This window comes from Enhydra lutris, unplaced genomic scaffold (genome assembly GCF_002288905.1).
Source record: "Enhydra lutris kenyoni isolate GAN:26980312 unplaced genomic scaffold, ASM228890v2 scaffoldscaffold50, whole genome shotgun sequence".
Lineage (NCBI taxonomy): Eukaryota > Metazoa > Chordata > Mammalia > Carnivora > Mustelidae > Enhydra > Enhydra lutris.
In genome coordinates, this window is record NW_019154134.1 from 499,808 (window position 1) to 518,831 (window position 19,024).

The 19,024-nt window shown below is 46.6% G+C and overlaps 1 protein-coding gene across 1 annotated transcript; it reads right to left on the minus strand.

Moving 5' to 3' along the window:
- Nucleotides 1-4,928: 4,928 nt before the first annotated feature.
- On the minus strand, nucleotides 4,929-18,679 carry LOC111156973 (glucosamine-6-phosphate deaminase 1). The gene is made up of 7 exons (XM_022518159.1): nucleotides 18,645-18,679; nucleotides 17,627-17,756; nucleotides 14,220-14,321; nucleotides 12,633-12,815; nucleotides 11,420-11,604; nucleotides 9,600-9,774; nucleotides 4,929-8,661 (listed from the first exon to the last, which is right to left on the minus strand). The coding sequence occupies exons 2-7, from the start codon at nucleotides 17,748-17,750 to the stop codon at nucleotides 8,561-8,563; spliced, it is 870 nt and encodes a 289-aa protein (XP_022373867.1). The 5' UTR covers nucleotides 17,751-17,756; nucleotides 18,645-18,679; the 3' UTR covers nucleotides 4,929-8,560.
- Between the last annotated feature and the right edge of the window lie 345 nt (nucleotides 18,680-19,024).

The following is a 19,024-nucleotide window of genomic DNA, read 5'->3' on the forward strand; positions in this document are numbered from 1 at the left end:
CTTGGAGACTGATGACCTAATCCTAGCAGGGTCAGCAAATCACTGAATTTTTTTTTCTTTATGTCTTTTGGTGGCTTTAAATCAGTTATTTCTGCAAACACTTCACTTAAGTCTTTGTATGGAGTTTTAGTGCATGTACCTGTTATGGTCATTTTCCTACTCAGCTTCACGAGGAAATCATCAAACTGGATTCCAGGTTTTTTTTTGTTGTTTTTTAAAAGATTGTATTTTTAAGTAATCTCTGCACCCAGCGTGGAGTTCAAACTCAGAACCCTGAGATCAAGAGTTGCATGTTCCACTGACTGAGCCAGCCAGGCGCCCCTCACCTGGATAAGTTGATTAGACTTGCGGGTCATCTGGACCCACAGGTCTCTGCCCTGGCGTGAGAGGATAAGCTTGCAATCTCAGCTAAGTACTGAATCCAGTGAGTGAGCATCGAGTGGACATCTCTTGCTAAAGGAGATGTATAATGGAGAAAACACTTGGCAGCTCTTGGCTAGACTGATAGCAATCTCAGTGAGGTTTTTTTTTGTTTGTTTGTTTTTGTTTTTTTTTTTAGTTTATTTACTTAAGTAATCTCTGCACCCGGTGTGGGGCTCAGACTCGTGACCCCTAAGACCAAGAGCCACCCGCTCTTCCAGCTGAGCCAATGAGGCACCACAGCAAGGTCATTTTTTAGTAGTAGAGGTTCTAGTTTACATTAGAAATCCCTTAATATACTTAATTTTTATTTTTTTTACTTATTTGTTTAGATGAAGAAAAAAGTAGAGTTAATTAGCTGGGATCATCATTACACCATTCATTCACCAACAATTTGGAAGGAATTTTTGGAGCTCCCAGGGAGTATTAACTTTGTCATAAGCATGACCTGCAGGTGGCAGCAGTTCCCATGTTATAAAAATGCAGTAACTAAGACCGTAGTACTTTATTTTATTAAAGAAACAGGTTTCTTTAGGGGATTTTAGTTTTCCTCCTTGTGTTCCATTATAGTCCTCTATACATACTGGTAGCTAGAATGGCATCTAGTGAGACCATCGAGGGAGAAATAGCAGTATTAACAAAAAAATATAAGACCAGTTAAAACTACACTTGAACCATATAGTTGGCATTGTGTTGTTACATAGAAAGTGTCAGTCCTGATAGTAGCACTTGTCTCCATCCACTAAAGGAAGCAAATTAAGTTCTCTCTGATGCCCCTAAGTATGACGGATGTGGTACCCGCTGATACTGGTAAAAATAGCCAGATAGTCTGCTCCCTGAACTTGGGCTCAATAAAAAAATTGGCCAGCAAACCAGGCTGAGGCTTTGTGGTCAGAGAGCTGACTTCAAGATGTTCTCACCAATGTTAGTGATAATTATCATCTTGGAGCATTCATGGATGATTACCCAGGTCGGCTAAAGGTTTACCACTCCCAAGAAATTGCATAACTTTTCTGAGCCAGAGGGCACTTTGGAGAGGATAGTGCATGTTGAGAACATAGTGAAATTCTGATGCCAAAGTTGTAAATACAAAGTCAGCATAGTTACTTCTTTTCTTTGCTTGGCTCTTTTTTCCCCCTCCTTCATTGAATCAACAAACTAAACTAAACTAAATTAAACTAGTATTAACGCAATGTCAGTGCATAGGAATTTGAAAGATGATGGTGTGTCATACTTTCATTCTCGTTCCATTTCTTGCAGCCTTTAGTGTTTCCAAGTATTCATTCACTTCCTTAACAAATATTAATTGCACACCTCGTGACGGGCCTTACTGTTTTTCTGGGTGCTGAGAATGTAGCAGTGAGGAACATAAACATAAATCTCTCCCCTTATACAACTTAAATTCTGGTGGAAAGAGACAGACACTAAGGAGATGACAGGGATTATCACCAGTGAAGTGCTATGGCGAGAAGTTGGGAGACGCCATAGGGAGTTAGGCAAGACAGAGTGATGTTGGAATTTTCAAGAAGGTAGAAGACTTCTTCAAGATAGCACTTGGACAAAGGCTTGGCAGTACCAGGCGGGCACCTGGAGAAGAGAGTCTGGATAGAGAGTGTGGCAAGAGCCCTTGGAGTGAGAGCATGTTGGAGGGCTCTGGGCACAGCATGGGAGCCAGTGAAGAGCTGAAGTGGACTGAGGAAGAGAGAGTAGTAAGAGGGTGGGGTAGGAGAGAATAGCGAGAAGTGAGATGGTGGAGGCCGACTACTTGACTTGAGCTTCTACTCTGAGATGGGAGCTTTTCGAGGGCTTTGAGCCAGAAGTGTAATAGGGTGTTAGGTTTTAGGAGAGTGTGTGAGCAAGGGTAGAAACAACCAGTTAAGAGACTTCTGCAGTAACTCAGGTGATAAATAACATGTGGCTTGGAGCACTGTGCCAGCACTTGGAATCCTGATAAGTGGTCAGATTCTGTACTTACCTTGAAGATGAAACTTCAAGGATTCACTAATAGATTGCATGTAGCAAGGAGAAAGTAGGCATCAGAGTTGATTTCTAGCTCCTTTTGTCTCAGTAGTTGAGACAGGAAAAGCTATAGGTGGCAGAGATTTGCTGGTAAAGATCAGGAATTTATTTGCGGATAGATGAGTTTGAGATGCCTGGTAAGGATCTCAGTGGAGATGTTGTGTAGGCAGTTGGGTATTATAGTCTGGAATTGAAGAGAGTCTCAGCCTGAAGATGGAAATACGGGAGTCAGTGTATAGATGGTATGTGAAATCATGAGACTGGATGAAATTACCAAGAGAGTGAGTAGTATGGGAGGAAGAGGTCCAAAGCCCAAGTCTTGGAGCCCCTTTCTCAAATGCCACGAGTTCAGGGTGATGTGAAGGACCCAACAGAGAAGACAGTGACTGGCCAGTAAGGTTAGAACATTGGAGTGTGATGTCCTGGAAGCCAGGTCAAGTGGGAAGGAAGGAGTGGTCAGCTGTCAAGTAATAGGAGCTCTAAGTGTTGACTTAGTGATGCATGTGATCATTGGTGACTTTGACAAGTGTCAAAGTGACAAGGGAGGTGAAAACCTGGAGTATGTTTGGGAAAGAATGAGGTATGCTCACAATAAGATAAAATGCTAACCAAACTGAAAATCAACTTTTCTTTGATCCATCAAAGAATGGAGATCACAGGGCAAACCACCACAAAAACTAAAGAAAAAAGAAAATGCAGAAAATACAGATCAGTTCACCTAAAGGAGAAGCTGCTGGAGCCAGTTATCAGGATTGAAGCAAATTACTGGGGGCTGAATGTGGACTCACTTGAGAGTTTAAAACTCCTGGGAGTTATGGTAAGCAGTCCCCCACACTTTGGTGGGTTTTACCTCCAGAAGTTTCCCCAGGCTCTCAATGTGAAGATGGCAGAAAAATCCCCTCCTGCAAGGTGGAAGGGGAGAGGAGCCATTTCAAAATAAACCCATGGCTTTGTTTCCATGGCAGAAGGCCGCATTCAAGGAAAACTGCTTTGCAAGAGTCTTCTCTGACCTTGGAGAAAGGCAGTTGGATGTCTTAAGCCCCCTCTAGCCTTTGTGTCTCACATTAAAAAAAAAAGGCTAAGACAGTTCTGAAGGTCTTGGCTGAGGGACTTCAGCTCACTAAAAAAAGACAAAACAGATTTCATCATAAGATATAGAATAATTCTCCTTAATACCATACTTAATACCAATTCCTTAATAATTCTCCTTAATACACCATCAGTAGGGCTCCAGTATTATAACAATGGATTACAGCTTTTGAGAAAGCTGCAAGACACAGACTCTATTTCAAGGAGTTTCTGGGGAAACCCAAACACAGAAAGGGAAGACAAAAACAAGGACACCAAAGGAAATCGAAACCTCTGACATAGGAGACATTGAACACAGCCTAGCTGCTAGTCGTGTAAACATAAAACCTCACACTCAAGGCCCATTTACCTCAGTTCCTGTTACCCAAGATATATTATGTCCAGCCAACAAAAGAAGGTATACAAGGGTGCTAAGACGCAGGGGAAAAAAGGCTGCTGAAACAAAGCAGGCATCAGAAACAGACTCAGATATGGCAGAGGTTTTAGTTACCAGGCTGGGAATTGAAAGTAACCATGATCAACATGCTGAGGTCTCTTGATGGAAAAAACGGACAACGTTTAGGAACCGAAGGGTACTGTACACAAAAGAGAGAAACTCTAACAATAAAAAAAAAAAATGCTAAAAACAAAAAACAAGAGAAACAAATGCCTTTGAGGGGCTCATCTGTCGTCTCAAAACACCTAAGGAAAGACCCAGCGAGCTTGAAAATATGTCAAGAAAAATGTTGCAAACTGAAATCTGAAGAGAAAAAAAAAATAGTTTTTTAAAACATATGGAATATCCAAGAACTGTGAGACCATTACAGAGGTATGACATAGGCATAATGGGAATACCAGAAGAGAGTGGGGGAGAGAGAAGAGAGCCCCAGTAGAGGTAACTCCAGAGGCTTTGCAATAAATGGGATCAGAGAATAAGGCTATGATAGGAGGGGGCAAATGGGGTGAAGAATTGTGTTTTTAGGGGCTCCTGGGTGGCTCCATCTGTTAAGCACCCAACTCGATTTAGGCTCAGGTCATGATCTCAGGGTCATGAGATCAAGCCGTGTTGGGCTCTGTGCTGGGCGTGGAGCTGCCTTAAGATTCTCTCCCCCGGGACGCCTGGGTGGCTCAGTTGGTTAAGCAGCTGCCTTCGGCTCAGGTCATGATCCCAGCGTTCTGGGATCGAGTCCCGCATCGGGCTCCTTGCTCATCAGGGAGCCTGCTTCTCCCTCTGCCTCTGCCTGCCATTCTGTCTGCCTGTGCTTGCTCTCTCTCCCTCTCTCTCTCTGACAAATAATTAAATAAAATCTTAAAAAAAAAAAAAAAAAAAGATTCTCTCCCCCTCCATGCCCAACCCCCAGTCTTGTGCATGCTTAATCTCTCAAAAAAAAAAAAAAAAAAAGTTTTGTTTTTAAGGCTGGCTTTGGTTGCTGCAGGTTGGCAAGCATCTTGCTGGAACAATGCCCTCAAGGAGGCAAGAGAAGGTGGGGTCTAGCGCACAAGTGGAGGGACTAGACAAAGAACAAATCATAGGAAGAAGGCAAAGCCTGAACGCAGGGCTCGCAGGTGGCTGTGTGTGATGGTGAAGCTTGTGGAAGTTTTTTTCCTGATTGCTTCCATTTTCAAGGTCATAGCTGAGAGAAAAGCTGGGAGAAGAGCAGGTGGAGGTTTGAGGCCTTATGAGTCTTTGAAGAGACTGAACAAACGAGGCGGGGGGAATATAATGTGGTTGCCAGCTGGTGTTGAGGCCTCCTTTAAAGCCCAAGTGATTATGTTCTGTTTATTATTATTACATAACTCAGTGTTCTGTCACAGTAAAATTTGTTGGGAATGTATCCCTGCTTCACTAGCACCTCCTCACAGTAAGGACTGGGGTTCCCAGGAGTAAGGCATCAAATTGCACAGTTAGATCTCCTTAGTAGGCCAGCTGACTAATCTCTTATCATACGGTATGCTGTTATTTCCCCTGGTTATTGTGTATGGTCATTTCTCTTGGCATATAGTTGAACAAATTGAACAGGTGCCTTCTACACATCAAGGCACTGAGAGGGATGGGATAGAGCAGTAGTGAAAGTCTGCCGTCATGTCCCTTTCATTTTGTGGGGAACAAAATACACATCAGGTAGTAAAAGAGCAGGATGAGGGGTAGGGACTCCGGATTGCTGCTTGATATTGAAGAGTCAGGGAAGATCTCTGATAAATTACATTGAAGCGAAGACCTGAAGGAAGGAGGGGAGTAAGCCTTTGATATATCTGGGGGGAAACTGTGGGCCAGGCCCTTGCATCTATGTCTACTTTCTAAGCAGATTAAATAGAAGAGATGACACCCATTTATGTCAACATACTGCTGGCATTTCCGAACTGCAAGAAAACGTTAAACACGTTCACTCCTATCTTCCTGAAATATAATACCATTTATACTCAATGGTACCTTTTTCCTCTTTGGGTATCAGATTTGGGGTTTTATAGATTCAACTTGTTCCACTTAGCTGTATTTAATATTTCCTTACCGACTCCATTTTTGCAACCTGGCCAGGGGGAGCCCCATTAAACTGGCTGCTTTGTCCTTTCAATACTGCCTCAAGCCTTTTTAAAAGCACCCTTATTTTTTGGCAACAAGGTATTCTAGGCCTGCTGTAATCCCTCCCACCCACCAAAATACAATTAGCTGTTTTCCAGAGTCCCGGTCAGCTGGGGAGTGTACATCCCACTTGACTGGCCTAAAAACTGGTTGTAGCCTGATTACACTGCTGTTGGGCCACCAGGGAAACACAGGCCTGGGAAAGAGATCTTTCTTAAAGTCCCGAGTTCACACAGGCATCTCCAATGTAGCCATCCTGACTGAATATTTTCATTTCATTCTAATATAATTTTCTAGAACATACCTACTTAAAATGTAATCCCTTCTTTACCAGATTAACAAAATATGGTATTTCTGTACCACAGAGTACTGTTTAGCAATAAAAAGGGAATACTCATACATGTTAAGTAGATTCGCATTATGCATCAAAAACATTATGCTGAGTGACAGAAGCCAGACCCACAAGATGCCATGCGGTAGAATTCCACCGATATGAAATATCCAGAAAGGATAAATTGTAGAGACAAAGCAGATCTGTGGTCACCTAAGGCTGGGGTAGGAATAGGGAGCTCTTGGGAGGATGGAAAAGGACGTGGTAGGAAATTGCACAGCTCCATAGACTAACTAAATATCATTGAGTTTATATTCAAAATAGGTGACTTTTATGGGCATGTAAATTATTTCTTAATACAACTAATACAAAATTGAACCCTTCTGCCAATTTCTACCTGTACCTCAGTTGGTTATACTGACCCAAGATGTTCCATCATATTTACTTTTCTAACGAAAAAATCCCACCTAAACCTATTTCCATACCCTGTGGTTTTTATATCCCTCCTGATCACAAATCTCCTTATTCTTTTTAGAAGCCATGTCCTTGTTTGGATCCCAGGTACAGCCAGAACATCACAATTTATTGCTCATGTGTTCATGCCCTCATCCCACCCATTTTACATGGGTGCCTCATTTTTATGAACTATTTTATTTCCCTCCGATGACTGAAGAGGTCAGCAGTTGCCAGTGATTGTGCCTTCCTTTAGAGCTGCTGTGAGGAGTCAATGTGAAGCTTTGCTCACCAGCTGTTCCCAAAATATGTAAATATCAACCCAAACCACCCTCTGACTTCCAGGGGTGCAACTTCACAAAGACACATTTTATTTGAAAATACTGGATTTAATAGAAAATATCACATTGTAAACAAGTCCATTGATCCATTAGCCTAAGACAGAATCACAGCACAATCAGGTATAAAAGCTCAAGACCAAACACTGGTACCAAACACAGCACTTGAAGAGAGACCTGAGCTGGTCTCTGAAAGATCTTTCCAGAGAGGAAGCAGCAGCTTCAAACAGGCACAGAAACAGGGAGGGGAAGGCAGCATCCACTCCACGAAGGTTTAAGAGAGTCAAAAGGCAGAGCAGTAAACTCATGTTGTGAACAAGGGGTGAAGGATAAAGGGTCAAAAGGGCTGTATTTCCCGATGTTCTGGGAACAGCAGAGCATGCCACAGGAACCTGAGCGGGTTGGAAGGGCAGGGTATTTTAAGTGGGGAAAGGCTATTATTAGGCAACTTTAGAAGCATTTGGTATGCTGTCTTGGCACTCACCTCTCAGGGCAGCAGGAGAACATGTCACTCATGTTGTGACAACTTCGGCCTAACAGCTGTTGCCCTGGCCCCTATCTCCTTAGCTGAACACACTGACACTGTGGCAGGATCTGTCGCCCCAGTGAGACCTTGGAACAAAAACACGGGGCTCTGGTGGGAAGAGGATTTCCACCTTCCTCCAGGTGCCAGAGGGTCCCGGAGGGAGGGGATTTTGATGTGGTTAGGCCCCTTGAGGCTCTGAGTTTATCAGCAAAAGCTTTCTCTTTGGCCCTAGCCACCCAGGTCCTCCTCCCCAAGGAGTCCTCCAAGTTCATGGAAAGGCCAACTGTGAGAGCAGGAAAAAAAAAAAAACCCAACAACTATGGAAAGAAAGTAAGGAATCATTTTCTTTTCATGGCACTTATAACTAAACAGAAGGTTGAGAGTTTGTTCCTTAATCTGGAACAGTGATTCTCAAATGAGAGGTTGGCCTACTACACAAAGGGCTTTCAAAGGCTCTACTACCCCTAGTTGACAATCAGTGTACGTAATGATAGAAATTCCTGATGGGAGTGTGGTTGTACAGGACAACAGTGCCAAAGGCAGAACAAAAGCTAAAAAACCGTAATCTCTGTAGGGCAGACATCAAAATTAAGGAGTACATTTTTCTAAGACTTTTTTTTCTAATTAAAGTAAGTTAACAGAACAAGTCCTTCTCCCTGTAGCTACACTCATGACTGGGCTCTGTGCTACACAGCCAAGAACAGTAAGTGTACCCATTGATCTGGAGTAACCATACTGGATTAAAGAAATACAATTCTGTCCTAAAGGCCATTTCCAGAATTGCTCTGTCCTAAAGAGGTACTCAATGCTAGGATGAACACAGGCTAATCACCGTATGGTTTCTCGGAAGACTGGTTTTTCTCTGTTTCTTTCTCTTTGATACTGTACAAGGGGTCCACCAACTTGTTATGAACAAGCATTAAACCTGTGAAAAATTAAAAACAAAAGTAGTTAATGCAGGTAAAGGCAGAGTTCCATGATTATGAACAGTAATCTCAGAGCTCCCAAATTTTGTCCTAGTACTAAAAATCATCTTTTCTCTGTGGCTCCAAATGATAAAAATACTAAGAGTAGGAAGAGAATTTATTATTCCCAATGAATGCTAGAATCCATAGCCTTCTGTAAATTCATTCTTTAGAGGTGTTGGCTACTGAAAGGTTAATCTTTTCACCAAAGCATAAATTCCTAATTTGCCTGCTTCGTTAATGATGGTTTTCCCCTAAGTTGGCTTAAAGCAGTGTGTCCTTTTTCTTTTATTTATTTACTTTTAAGATTTAAGTATTTTTAAGATTTTATTTATTTAGCAGTGAGAGCACAAGCAGGGGGAGTAGCAGAGGGAAAGGGAGAAGCAGGCTCCCCACCAAGCAGGGAGCCTAACTTGGGGCTTGAGCCCAGCACCCTGGGATCATGACCTGAGCCAAAGGCAGACACTTAACTGACTGAGCCACACAGGTGCCCTGCAGTGTGTCCTTTTTAAAATAGAAGAGAAAGAGATCCTCATGAGAGTTCAGTGCCCTACCTAGAGGGAAAAGGCCTGTATGAGACCTTGAAAGATAAAAAAAAAAAAAAAACAAACCCAGAGCTTCAATAACCCTGTCAAGAGATCACCACATACCCCACGGACTACTTTTCATTTCATTGTCTTTTTGCCTCCTTAGAACGAACAGGCCTCCAGAAATAGACCTTTGCAGTCATGGATGGAAGAGCAATGACTGTATTCTGGGATCGTTAAGGTTCGGTTTTTATTAAAATCAGAATTGTCTCTGAAAATGGCCAGAGCAAGAAAATGAGGTCCACTTCTCACGCCCGGCATACCCCGAATTTGGCCACCCACTGCCATACCTACCTTTTGCCTCCCCTCACCTTTGAAATACTTGACTGTTTTCACTTTCAGCTCCAGGGTGGCGTCCTCGTCACACACAAACACTGTGCAGGGATGCTGCTGGAAGGCGGATACGGTCCACATGTGGCTCACTCCCTCCTCGATGGCCTTGTATAGGGCAAAGGCCTTGTGAGCACCTGTGATGAGGATCATCACCTGGGGGTCAGAAAACAAGCCTGTGACAGAGGAGAATGAGCACTGGGACCCAGAGTCCAGAAACCTGAGTTTTGGTCTTGTCACCACAACTGGCTGTAAGCACTGTTGTTTTTAATAGACCATTTTACGTTGTTTGCCTGCAGCACGCTGTGCTCACTGCTGTCCGCCTTCCCACACAGATCCCCGGAGGCTGGGAGCATCACAATCCCCATGTTCTAAGATGAGGAGATGCGCTCCAGGGAATTAAGTCAGTTCTGATCTGGAGTCAGTGCTCTAGGCCACCCTGTGGTGGTGTCTCTTGGTACCTTTGATGATGGCTACGAACACGTATGCCAGGCAAAGGCCCACGCCTCTTATCCCAGCAGTTGGGACACTGAGTCCCAAGGGGTCCTAGGCTGGGTGAGTTTTCACAAGTGCAATCTGAACAATAGGGGTTCCAACCTGCACCACCTGCTGGGGGCTACAGAAGTGACAGTAATGGTTATATGTGTGGCCCCTGGCATTTGATCCCACAAAGGCTGCCCCTTAATCTGGTCACTTTCAATGTCAAGTATTTGACTGATAGGAGTTGGGGTGATGTTTTATGTTCAAATGAATTGAGACTCCCCCAACAGTTAAAATATAAAGAACATAAGTGCTGGAAAGTGATTGTAAAGGAACTCTGCTCTCTCAATCTCCTCTCACTGTAATTCGATTATACCATGAAGTTGTGAATGGGATTTACTGTTTCTCTCTTAAAAGATGAGAAACCAGAGGTATAGAGAGAATGCAACTCTTTTAGTTCAGGATTCCAGAAGTCCTGATTTCCAGACCCAGATCCTTTCCCCAGATCCTAATATCCTCCCATGACAGGGAAGAGCCCTCACACCCTAGTGTTTCTAAGCTGTAAGGCCAAACACAGCAGAGTAACTGCCAGAGATACTGGGTCAAGGTCACCCAAGAGAAAGCTGGTAATGTCATTCTTTTCACAAAAGTTCTCTTGAAATAGGGAGCTTTTTTTCATATATGGAGATGCTTGTTTACAGATCTGGGCAAAGAAACAAGCTACAATGTTAGTAGCTGCTTCCCACTGAATATACCCCTGAAAGGAAGAGTAAATGCTTTTAAAATTCTAGTGAAAGACAATAAAGAAACTGGAACCACAGAAAATTGATACCCAACTTTCTAGGGAATAACACACTAAAGTGCATTTAGACACTTAGGTTTAAATCACAATTCTCCGTATTTATGACTCCTCGAGCACAAGGCCATGACCAAAAATATCCTGGAGTAGCAGAGGGAGCCCCCTTCAAACAGTGACCTCCACCACCTGCAGAGAACCAGCAGTCCCTCTCGTGCCTGGGCAAAGGCAAATTCCTATTCAGACATTTGAGTAGTGCTGGGCTCCTCTTTGCCTTGAGAAGCTCCAAAGGGGCGCATAAGCAGAGGCCAGGGAGCCTGCAGCCTCCCATGCAGCCAGTGTGGAAAGGGTTCTGCTGAGAACAGACTAACAGTTGCCTCCAAAGAGGAGGGAGGACCAGTGAGGATCAGCTGGGATTTTAGCCATATTTTTAGTAACAGTGTAGTCAGGTGGTACCTGTATAGTTGGCAACAAAAAGTCAAGTCCGACCCCCCAAGGAAGGCCTGGGCTTCCAGGTGCGCTTACCTCTCTAGCATCCATGAGAGTGCCCACACCCACTGTCAGGGCCATGGTGGGCACCTTGGTGAGATCACCATCAAAGAACCTAGCATTGGCCAGGATGGTGTCCATGGCCAGAGTCTTCACACGGGTTCTGGACACCAGACTGGAGCCCGGTTCATTGAAGGCAATGTGTCCATCAGGGCCGATGCCTGCCAGGGAGAAAAGGCCAAGGCAGCTCTGTCAGTCCCAGGGAGCCAAGAGTTCAAGAACAGACAATTTACCCTGCCCCACCTCGGGCGTATAATACCCTTAAAATCCTAGCTCTTTTCTCACTCACCCCGGGCAGGTACATTTAAGCATAAGATCCTCCCCTTTCTCCACCTCCTGCCCGTTTCTGTTTGAGGTACCCACACGTCCTGGTCACCTTGTGATACCCCTCAGAAAACTAATAGGTACTCCAAATAGCTTCCGCTTCCCTAGGTCACTGAAGGGTAACTTCTCTCTCCTGCCAGTAGTTAGGGGGCCTGCTGCTGAGATAGAGCAAATAACAAAACTGACTCGACAAGGAGTTGCAAAGTTTATAAAGGCTTAGAACATGAGTGCTCTTAGCCTCTTCCTCCTACCTTGAATTAAAGAATTAAGTCTAGAGTAGTCAAAGGCAGCCATACTCCTGTGGGCGGCTCCAGAGGTGGCAACAGATGGAAACATAAGGGAGCACCCAGGGAAGGAACAAAGCACAAACTGACAAGGGGACACCTTGGGTGTCCTGCTTTCTTGCCACTGCTCCAGCTAACCTGGGGCAAGTCACAAAACTTCTCTGGGGTTCAGTGGCTATCTATAGTGTGGGGGGTCTGAGTGAGGAATCTTCTCCAACTATAGGAATCTGATTTTTACTGTTTAGGTGAGTCCCATGGACTGATCCATATGAAACCTTAGGACTAGGGAATAGACTCTTGAGAGTCCCAATCCAAGCATCTCACTTTACCACCAAGGCACGGAAGTGCAGAAAGAGATGTCCAAGATCACATGGTCACTAAACAGCACAGCCAAGGCAGGGAGAGAGGGCACCTATCTATGTCTTCCCTGCCTCCTCAGGGGAATAAATGCTTTCCGCTCTTACTAGGGCAGTGAGAAAGCTGGTGGGAGACAGGCCTGGGTCCTGTCCTGTCCTGTCCTTCCACGTGTTCTCAGCACCCTGCACCTGCCCTGGACATGTGCCGCCAAGTGTCAAGCTCACCTCCAACGAACAGCTCAATTCCCCCTGCAGCTCTGATCTTCTCTTCAAAGGTGTCACACTCAGCCTGCAGGTCAGGTGCATTCCCATCCAGAATGTGGGTGTTTTCTGGGAGGATGTCAATGTGCTTGAAGAAGTTGTTCCACATGAAGGAGTGGTAACTCTCCGGGTGGTCTCGAGGAAGGCCTGTGGGACCATGGCGACACTTAGTCACGCCCCAGCTAAGGCAGGGCCACCCTCCCAAGGCGGACGCCAGGATGCCCTCAGACCTCCCCAGACACTTTGAGAGGAATGCCCATCAGGGGCCCTGGGGCATCAGTCCGCAATCAGCCATGATTGGCTGAGATCCCTGTGTCCACCCACCACCACCACCTGTGATGGCAGGACTTGGCCACAGTGACTGTACACCGGGAGCCTAAGAAATCCCCTCATTTTCATCTCCTTTTCACAAGGGAGTAACTGTAGACAGGAGGCCAGGGCCACTCTGGGTTTCTGGAGGAGGCCTACAACCTGGGGTTAGAGCTTGGCCCATCTGGGAAAGTAAGTAAGCATACCCCTTGCCCTGTGCCTCCCATCCCACCATTCATCCCCAGATACACCCCTCAGCCTGAACCCCAACTTCAATACCAGCTGGTTGGAGACAATTATCTCAAGGCTTCCCCAAAACAATTTTTAGCCAAGAAGAAAAAGTTTCAAGTGAGTGAGTGTTTCATTAAACATGAAGAATGTTTAATGTCAGCTGTAAAAAGGAATGAAATTCTGACACACACTACAAGGACAAACCTTGAGGACATTTCGTTGAGTGAAATAAGACAGTCACGAAAAGACAAATACTCTGTGATTCCACTTAAATGAAGTATCTGGAGCAGTGAAATTCACAGAAGCACTGAAACGGTGGTTTCTAGGGGCTGGGAGCATGGGCCATGGGCAGTTGGTGTCAAATCGGTAGAAAGTTTCAGTTTTGTAAGATGAAGACTTCTGGACATTATTAAAAAAATTATAGTTTTGAAAGAAAAAGTTCTGGAGATTGGTTACACAACACTGTGAATATACTTAACACTGCTGAACTCTACATATGAAACAGGCTGGATGGCAAATTTACCACAATTGAAAACAAAAACATTCAAAGTGAAGCCTTACAAAATGATGGCAGGTGGGAGGAGCGGGTAGGTGGAAGTGACAGAAGACCAAGGTATAGCTTTCCAGCACTGGAAGGGACACCAGTCTCTCCTCCTCTCCCAGTGCCTGGCATAAAGGGGAGCAGGAGGATGAACACTGGAGACAGCAACCAGACAGACACTGAGGGACGATCCCATCTGTAATCACTGGTTACAGAAAGAAATGGCAAGGAGTTGGGGAGGAGGTCTAATATTTACAACGCTTGCTCTGTACAAGAGGCTTCCGTATCTGTTAGATCACGTAATGCTTACGACCTGAGGTCAGCCTTCAGAGCATTGTATAGCTGAGTACACCAAGGCCTGGAAGAGAGAGCTTTCGCTAACTGAACTTATCACCAAACAACACTGGTTCCCGGAGACCTCCCTATTCCTCTCCGGGAATCAGGGAAGACCTGGAAAGAGACAGACTCACCCACATACTCGTCCATGTTGAAGGTCTTCACATATCTGAAGGACAGGTCTCCATTCTTATAGTACTCAATGAGCTTCTTGTAGCAGCCAATTGGGGTGCTCCCTGTGAGAGAGGCCACAGCCATGAACACCCTTCGGCTCCCAGCTCCCGAGGACTCCCAGGAAAGAGGGCTACTCAACAGGGAGAACCTGGCAGATCTCAAGTCCTCCCCCGGTGCCCCAATCCTAATGGCCATCCCATCAGTGCTGCTGAAGGCCAGCTTCCCACTAGACTGGAAGCTCCGGGAGGCCAGGGCTGTGTCTGTCTGGTCTGCTGCTGAATCCCAGCACTCAGCACACTGTTGACTGGAATGACTGGAATTAATAACCCGATTAAATGTCACACTGACCTATTCCGTGAGCACCTCGTATGGGAGGCAGTGGGCCACATGATGGGAACACAGAGGGCAGAGAGACACAGCAGCCATTTGGAACGAGCTCACTGGCTAGGACTGGGTCATGAAACAGTAATGTCAGCTGTGACCAGGCTAAGTCTGTGGGTTCAGGGAAGACTTCCCTGAGGAGCAGCATACTCCGGTGAGTTGAGTCTCAAAAAAGTCAAGGTCATAAAGCACACGAAAAAAGCAGGAGGACCTCTGTAGATTAAAGAACTAAATATGCATGAAGTCTGGACACTGGATTATTGGGGGGGGACTATAAAAGATAAATATGGACAATGAGGAAAAAATGTTACTAGCATCTGTATATCAGATGATATTACGGAATGACTTTTTTTTTTTTTTTTTAAAGATTTTATTTATTTGACAGAGATCACAAGTAGGCAGAGAGGCAGGCAGAGAGAGGAGGAAGCAGGCTCACTGCTGAGCAGAGAGCCCGATGCGGGGCTCGATCCCAGGACCCTGAGATCATGACCTGAGCCGAAGGCAGAGGCTTAACCCACTGAGCCAGCCAGGCGCCCCGGGAATGACTTTTTTAATAGGTATGATAACTATTGTAGTTAGGTAAGAGAATGTCCATGTTCTGAAGAGACAGATGCCAAAAGATTTAGAGATCAAGTGTCAGGTTTAGGGCTTACTTTCCACTGGCTCATAAAAAAAATGTGTGTGTGTATGTAAATGTGACAAATATTAGCAATGGGTGAGCCCAGGAAAATGGCACTGTGCTATTCTTTTAGCTTTTGTGAATATTTAAAAATTTTTAAAGAAGATGGAGAGAAAAAAGCCGCACCCCAATCAGATCTCTCTTCTCAAAACCTACTAATAATGACTTCTCATTTCACTGGGTAATAACTGGTCCTAACAAAGTCTCTGTAAGGTGGCCCTGGGTCATCACCCTCACCCGTTCTCATCCCGCTCCAGGCAATTCCACCTCAGCCCTCAACAGCTGTTCCTTCAGGTCCCTGCATGACTCTCACCTCTTCTGGCTTTTACTCAGATGTTGCCTTCTCGGGGGGCCTTCCCTGCCATCCTGTGTAACACTGCCAAGCCCCACCCCTGCCTTGACACTCCCTGTCCTCCCCCTCCCCCTGCCCCCAGCCCACCGCACTCCCTGCTTCATTTTCTTCCTTTACTCATCGCCATCTAATATACTCTCTATTTTGTCAAGTAACTTGCTTATTAACTCTCCCTCCTACTATCATTTAAGCTTCAGGAAGGCGGGAGTTTATGTCTTTTTTGTTTGTCGTATCCCCAGCACCTAGAAGAGCTAGGCATACGGTGGGCATTCACCCGTGGGTCAAAGTTCCCTCCCTGCCCCCATCACCAGTCTGCCCCTGTGCCCGGACCTCAGCCACGCCTGAGCCACACAGCCTCCCTGGACTCCCCGAGCTTTGTCATGTCCACTTTCCAAACTTCCAGCTTTCCCCTTCATTCTGTGAGCTCCCCATTATCTAGCCAATAAATTCCTCTTCTGCGTATGTCAGCCAGAGCTGCTTTCTTTGCTTTCCACCCGGAGCCCCTGACTGGTGTTTCCCCTAATGGAAGCCATGTTCCAGGGAACCCAGATGGACATGCCGTACTGGTTCAAGGACAGTCAGGAAGGGGCCAGGTCTCAGAGGGCCCCGAAGGCCTGACTGAGGAGCAAGGATCTGACTGTGCAGGTGACGGGGAATTGGGGATTTGGGAGGGATCTCAGCAGAAGCAGAGATTCTGACCCAGAGAAGCTCCACAGTTAGAAAACAGGATGTTAGTGCAGCCCATCCTGGGCCTGAGCTGTTAGTGGTTTTGCAGATACGTGCAGATACTGGTCCCACAAACCTCTAGTGCAGAGGCCCGCAAACTTCATCCCACAGGCCACATCGGGCAGCCTGCCTGTTTTTATACAGCCCATCAAGTAAGAATGGTTTTTACACTTCTTAAGTTTATAAAGAGTGTGACTTTGTGACATGCGAGAATTATATGAACTCAGACTTCAGCGCCCATCAGGTTTCATGGGTAGATGGCCAGGCATATTGTTTTATGTGTTGTCTGCAGCTGCTTCTGAGCCACAAGGACAGTTACGTAGTTGTGACAGAGGCTGTATGGCCACAGAAGCATCAAATATTAACGATGTGACCATTCACAGAAAAACTTGGAAAAGTTCAATTAAAACTTGGAAGGCCCCTGCTCTAGTGAATGGGACACTGGGGCAAATCCCCCCAAACTTGGAGAGAAAGAATCAGGACATATGCCTTGAGGAGCTGGGGTAAAAGAAATATCCTCCCATGAAGGCAACAAGCTGACTTTTTCATAAGAGACAGACTGGGGCGTTGAGCGTCTGCCTTCAGCTCAAGTCATGATCCCAGGATCAGCCCCGCACTGGGCTCCCTGCTCCGGGCAAAACCTGCTTCTCCCTCTCCCACTCCCCCTGCTTAGGTTCCCTCTCTCGCTGTCTCCCTCTGTGTCAAATAAATAAATTAAAACTTTAGGGAAAAAAAAAAGCTTTTTCACATAGGTCCTGTATCTAGTTAAACCTTACAGAAAATGTTTTGAGTGGATGATCTTCTCAATTCTCCCAAGGATGGTGCTCAGCTCACAGCACTCTAGACGCACAGAAGTTCATTCATTACATAAAATGTATGCCTGAAGGCATTAGGATTTAATTCTGTTAAGAACTCCTAGACTCCCGAGACAGCCTGTTGAGGACAGGGCTGACTTAGAATGGAGCCTAAAAATCTTCCTGCCTAACCAAGATCCCTTCTACTCCAGAACTCTTCAGGAGCAGGCAGCATCTAAACCAAACTATAAAGGAAGCCGTGTCCTCTTGTTTTGCATTTTCAGGAAGCAGGGCTGTTCACTCATTGCACCAGGACCTCAGAGCCCTCCCTGTAAGTCCTTTGGCTTAGTGAGCCCACGTACCCAGACCCCTAAAAGCCCTAATGTCCACTCACTCCCCGACAATCCACAGCACCCTCTCCATCCCCCAACGCACCAGTGGGAAGTCCCAGGGTGAAATACTTGTCTGGCCCTGGGTTAAACTGGATGATGCGATTCCTGATGTATTTGGCTGCCCACTCGCTGGCCTGAGAATAATGGTCCAGGATGATGAGCTTCATCTTGTCCTGTAGGGGGCAGGTGACAAAAGGAATCAGTGGTAAGGGAGAGGGAGAAAGGGATGCAGGTGGCTGGGGAGAGGGGAGAAGCCCTTCTCACCCAGCAACAACCTCTCCCCTGGGTGTCTGAGCAAGGAAGAGGAAGAACCCAACTTTCCTTTAACAGAGGAATTAATAAACTGGGCCAAGTGCCTCCACCACCCACCAGGAGGCGCTGCTGTGAGACAGACTGGGGTTCTAATCTCAGTTCCTCCATTTACCAACCACAGGACCTTGGTCAAAGGACTCAAGTTCTAGCCTGTTTCTTCGTACGTGAAAATGGGGACAAGAGGACCTACCCGACAAATTTCACGATGGTGAATATTAAATAAGGATGGATGTAAACCACACAATATTCAATATGTTGGCTACAGTAGTTCGACCCAGACCTCTTTCCCCACTTCACCACTACACGCTGGATATTCTGTACCCACGGCCTCCTCCTCAGTAGAGGATTCATGGGATCATACTGGGCCACTCTAGCAGGTGAGACCCATGGGGTTTGCCTGGAGAGGTGTATTCCCCTGCAGCCCTGGAGAGGGGTGCTCCCGCCGGCCGGCCTTGCTCTGTGGACCCTCAGTTTCCCCCAGTGCACTCGGGGCCAATGTAGTCGCCCCTCACTGCGATCAGTCAGAGTGGGAGGCGGAGGTGGCCGTCTGGGCCCCCCGAAGGATACAGGAGTATTTTCCCGACAACGATGGCGATCCCATCGCCCCTCCGGCGCTGCACCGGGAAAGGGGGTCCCGGCAGCTCGCTGGGCTCCCGGCTCCTGGGGACCGGAAGCTGGGGCAGGGCCTCGACCCCCCCGCCCGCGCCCACCCGTTAGGAGGGTCCCCGCCAGCCCTGCTCCCCACTTACTCGGACACCTCCCGCCGCGGCTGCAGCAACTGTAGCGGCGGTCCCGCCCCGCGCGGGTCACGTGGCCCCGGGTCACGCGGAGCGGCTCTCCAGCGGAGGGGCTGACTGCGGGGCCGACCGCCGGCCCCTGGCCGCAGGCGGACTCTTCCCTGTGTGGGGTTAGCCATCGTCTCCTCTCCACTCCAGGAGCGCGCAGGCCTGGGAGCAGGTGTGGGAGGCGAGGCTTGTAGACGGGTTTTGTGCAGCCCGGAGACTTGGGGACCCCAGGTGGCCCCAAGGAATGAAGTGCCCCGGCCTGGGGGCTGGAGCCAGGTCCTTAGTGCTGGGCGGAGGGAGGGGGAAGGAAAAGCAAAATCGCTTACTTAGAGTCTCCAGGGTTG

Coding starts and splice junctions, on each gene's coding strand:
- LOC111156973 (XM_022518159.1), bottom strand. CDS start 17,750: ATGAAGCTCATCATCCTGGACCATTATTCTCAGGCCAGCGAGTGGGCA. Junction 11,605..12,632: donor AATTGAGCTGTTCGTTGGAG/GTGAGCTTGACA, acceptor TCTCCCTGGCAG/GCATCGGCCCTGATGGACAC. Junction 8,662..9,599: donor AACAGTCAAGTATTTCAAAG/GTGAGGGGAGGC, acceptor AATTTTTCACAG/GTTTAATGCTTGTTCATAAC.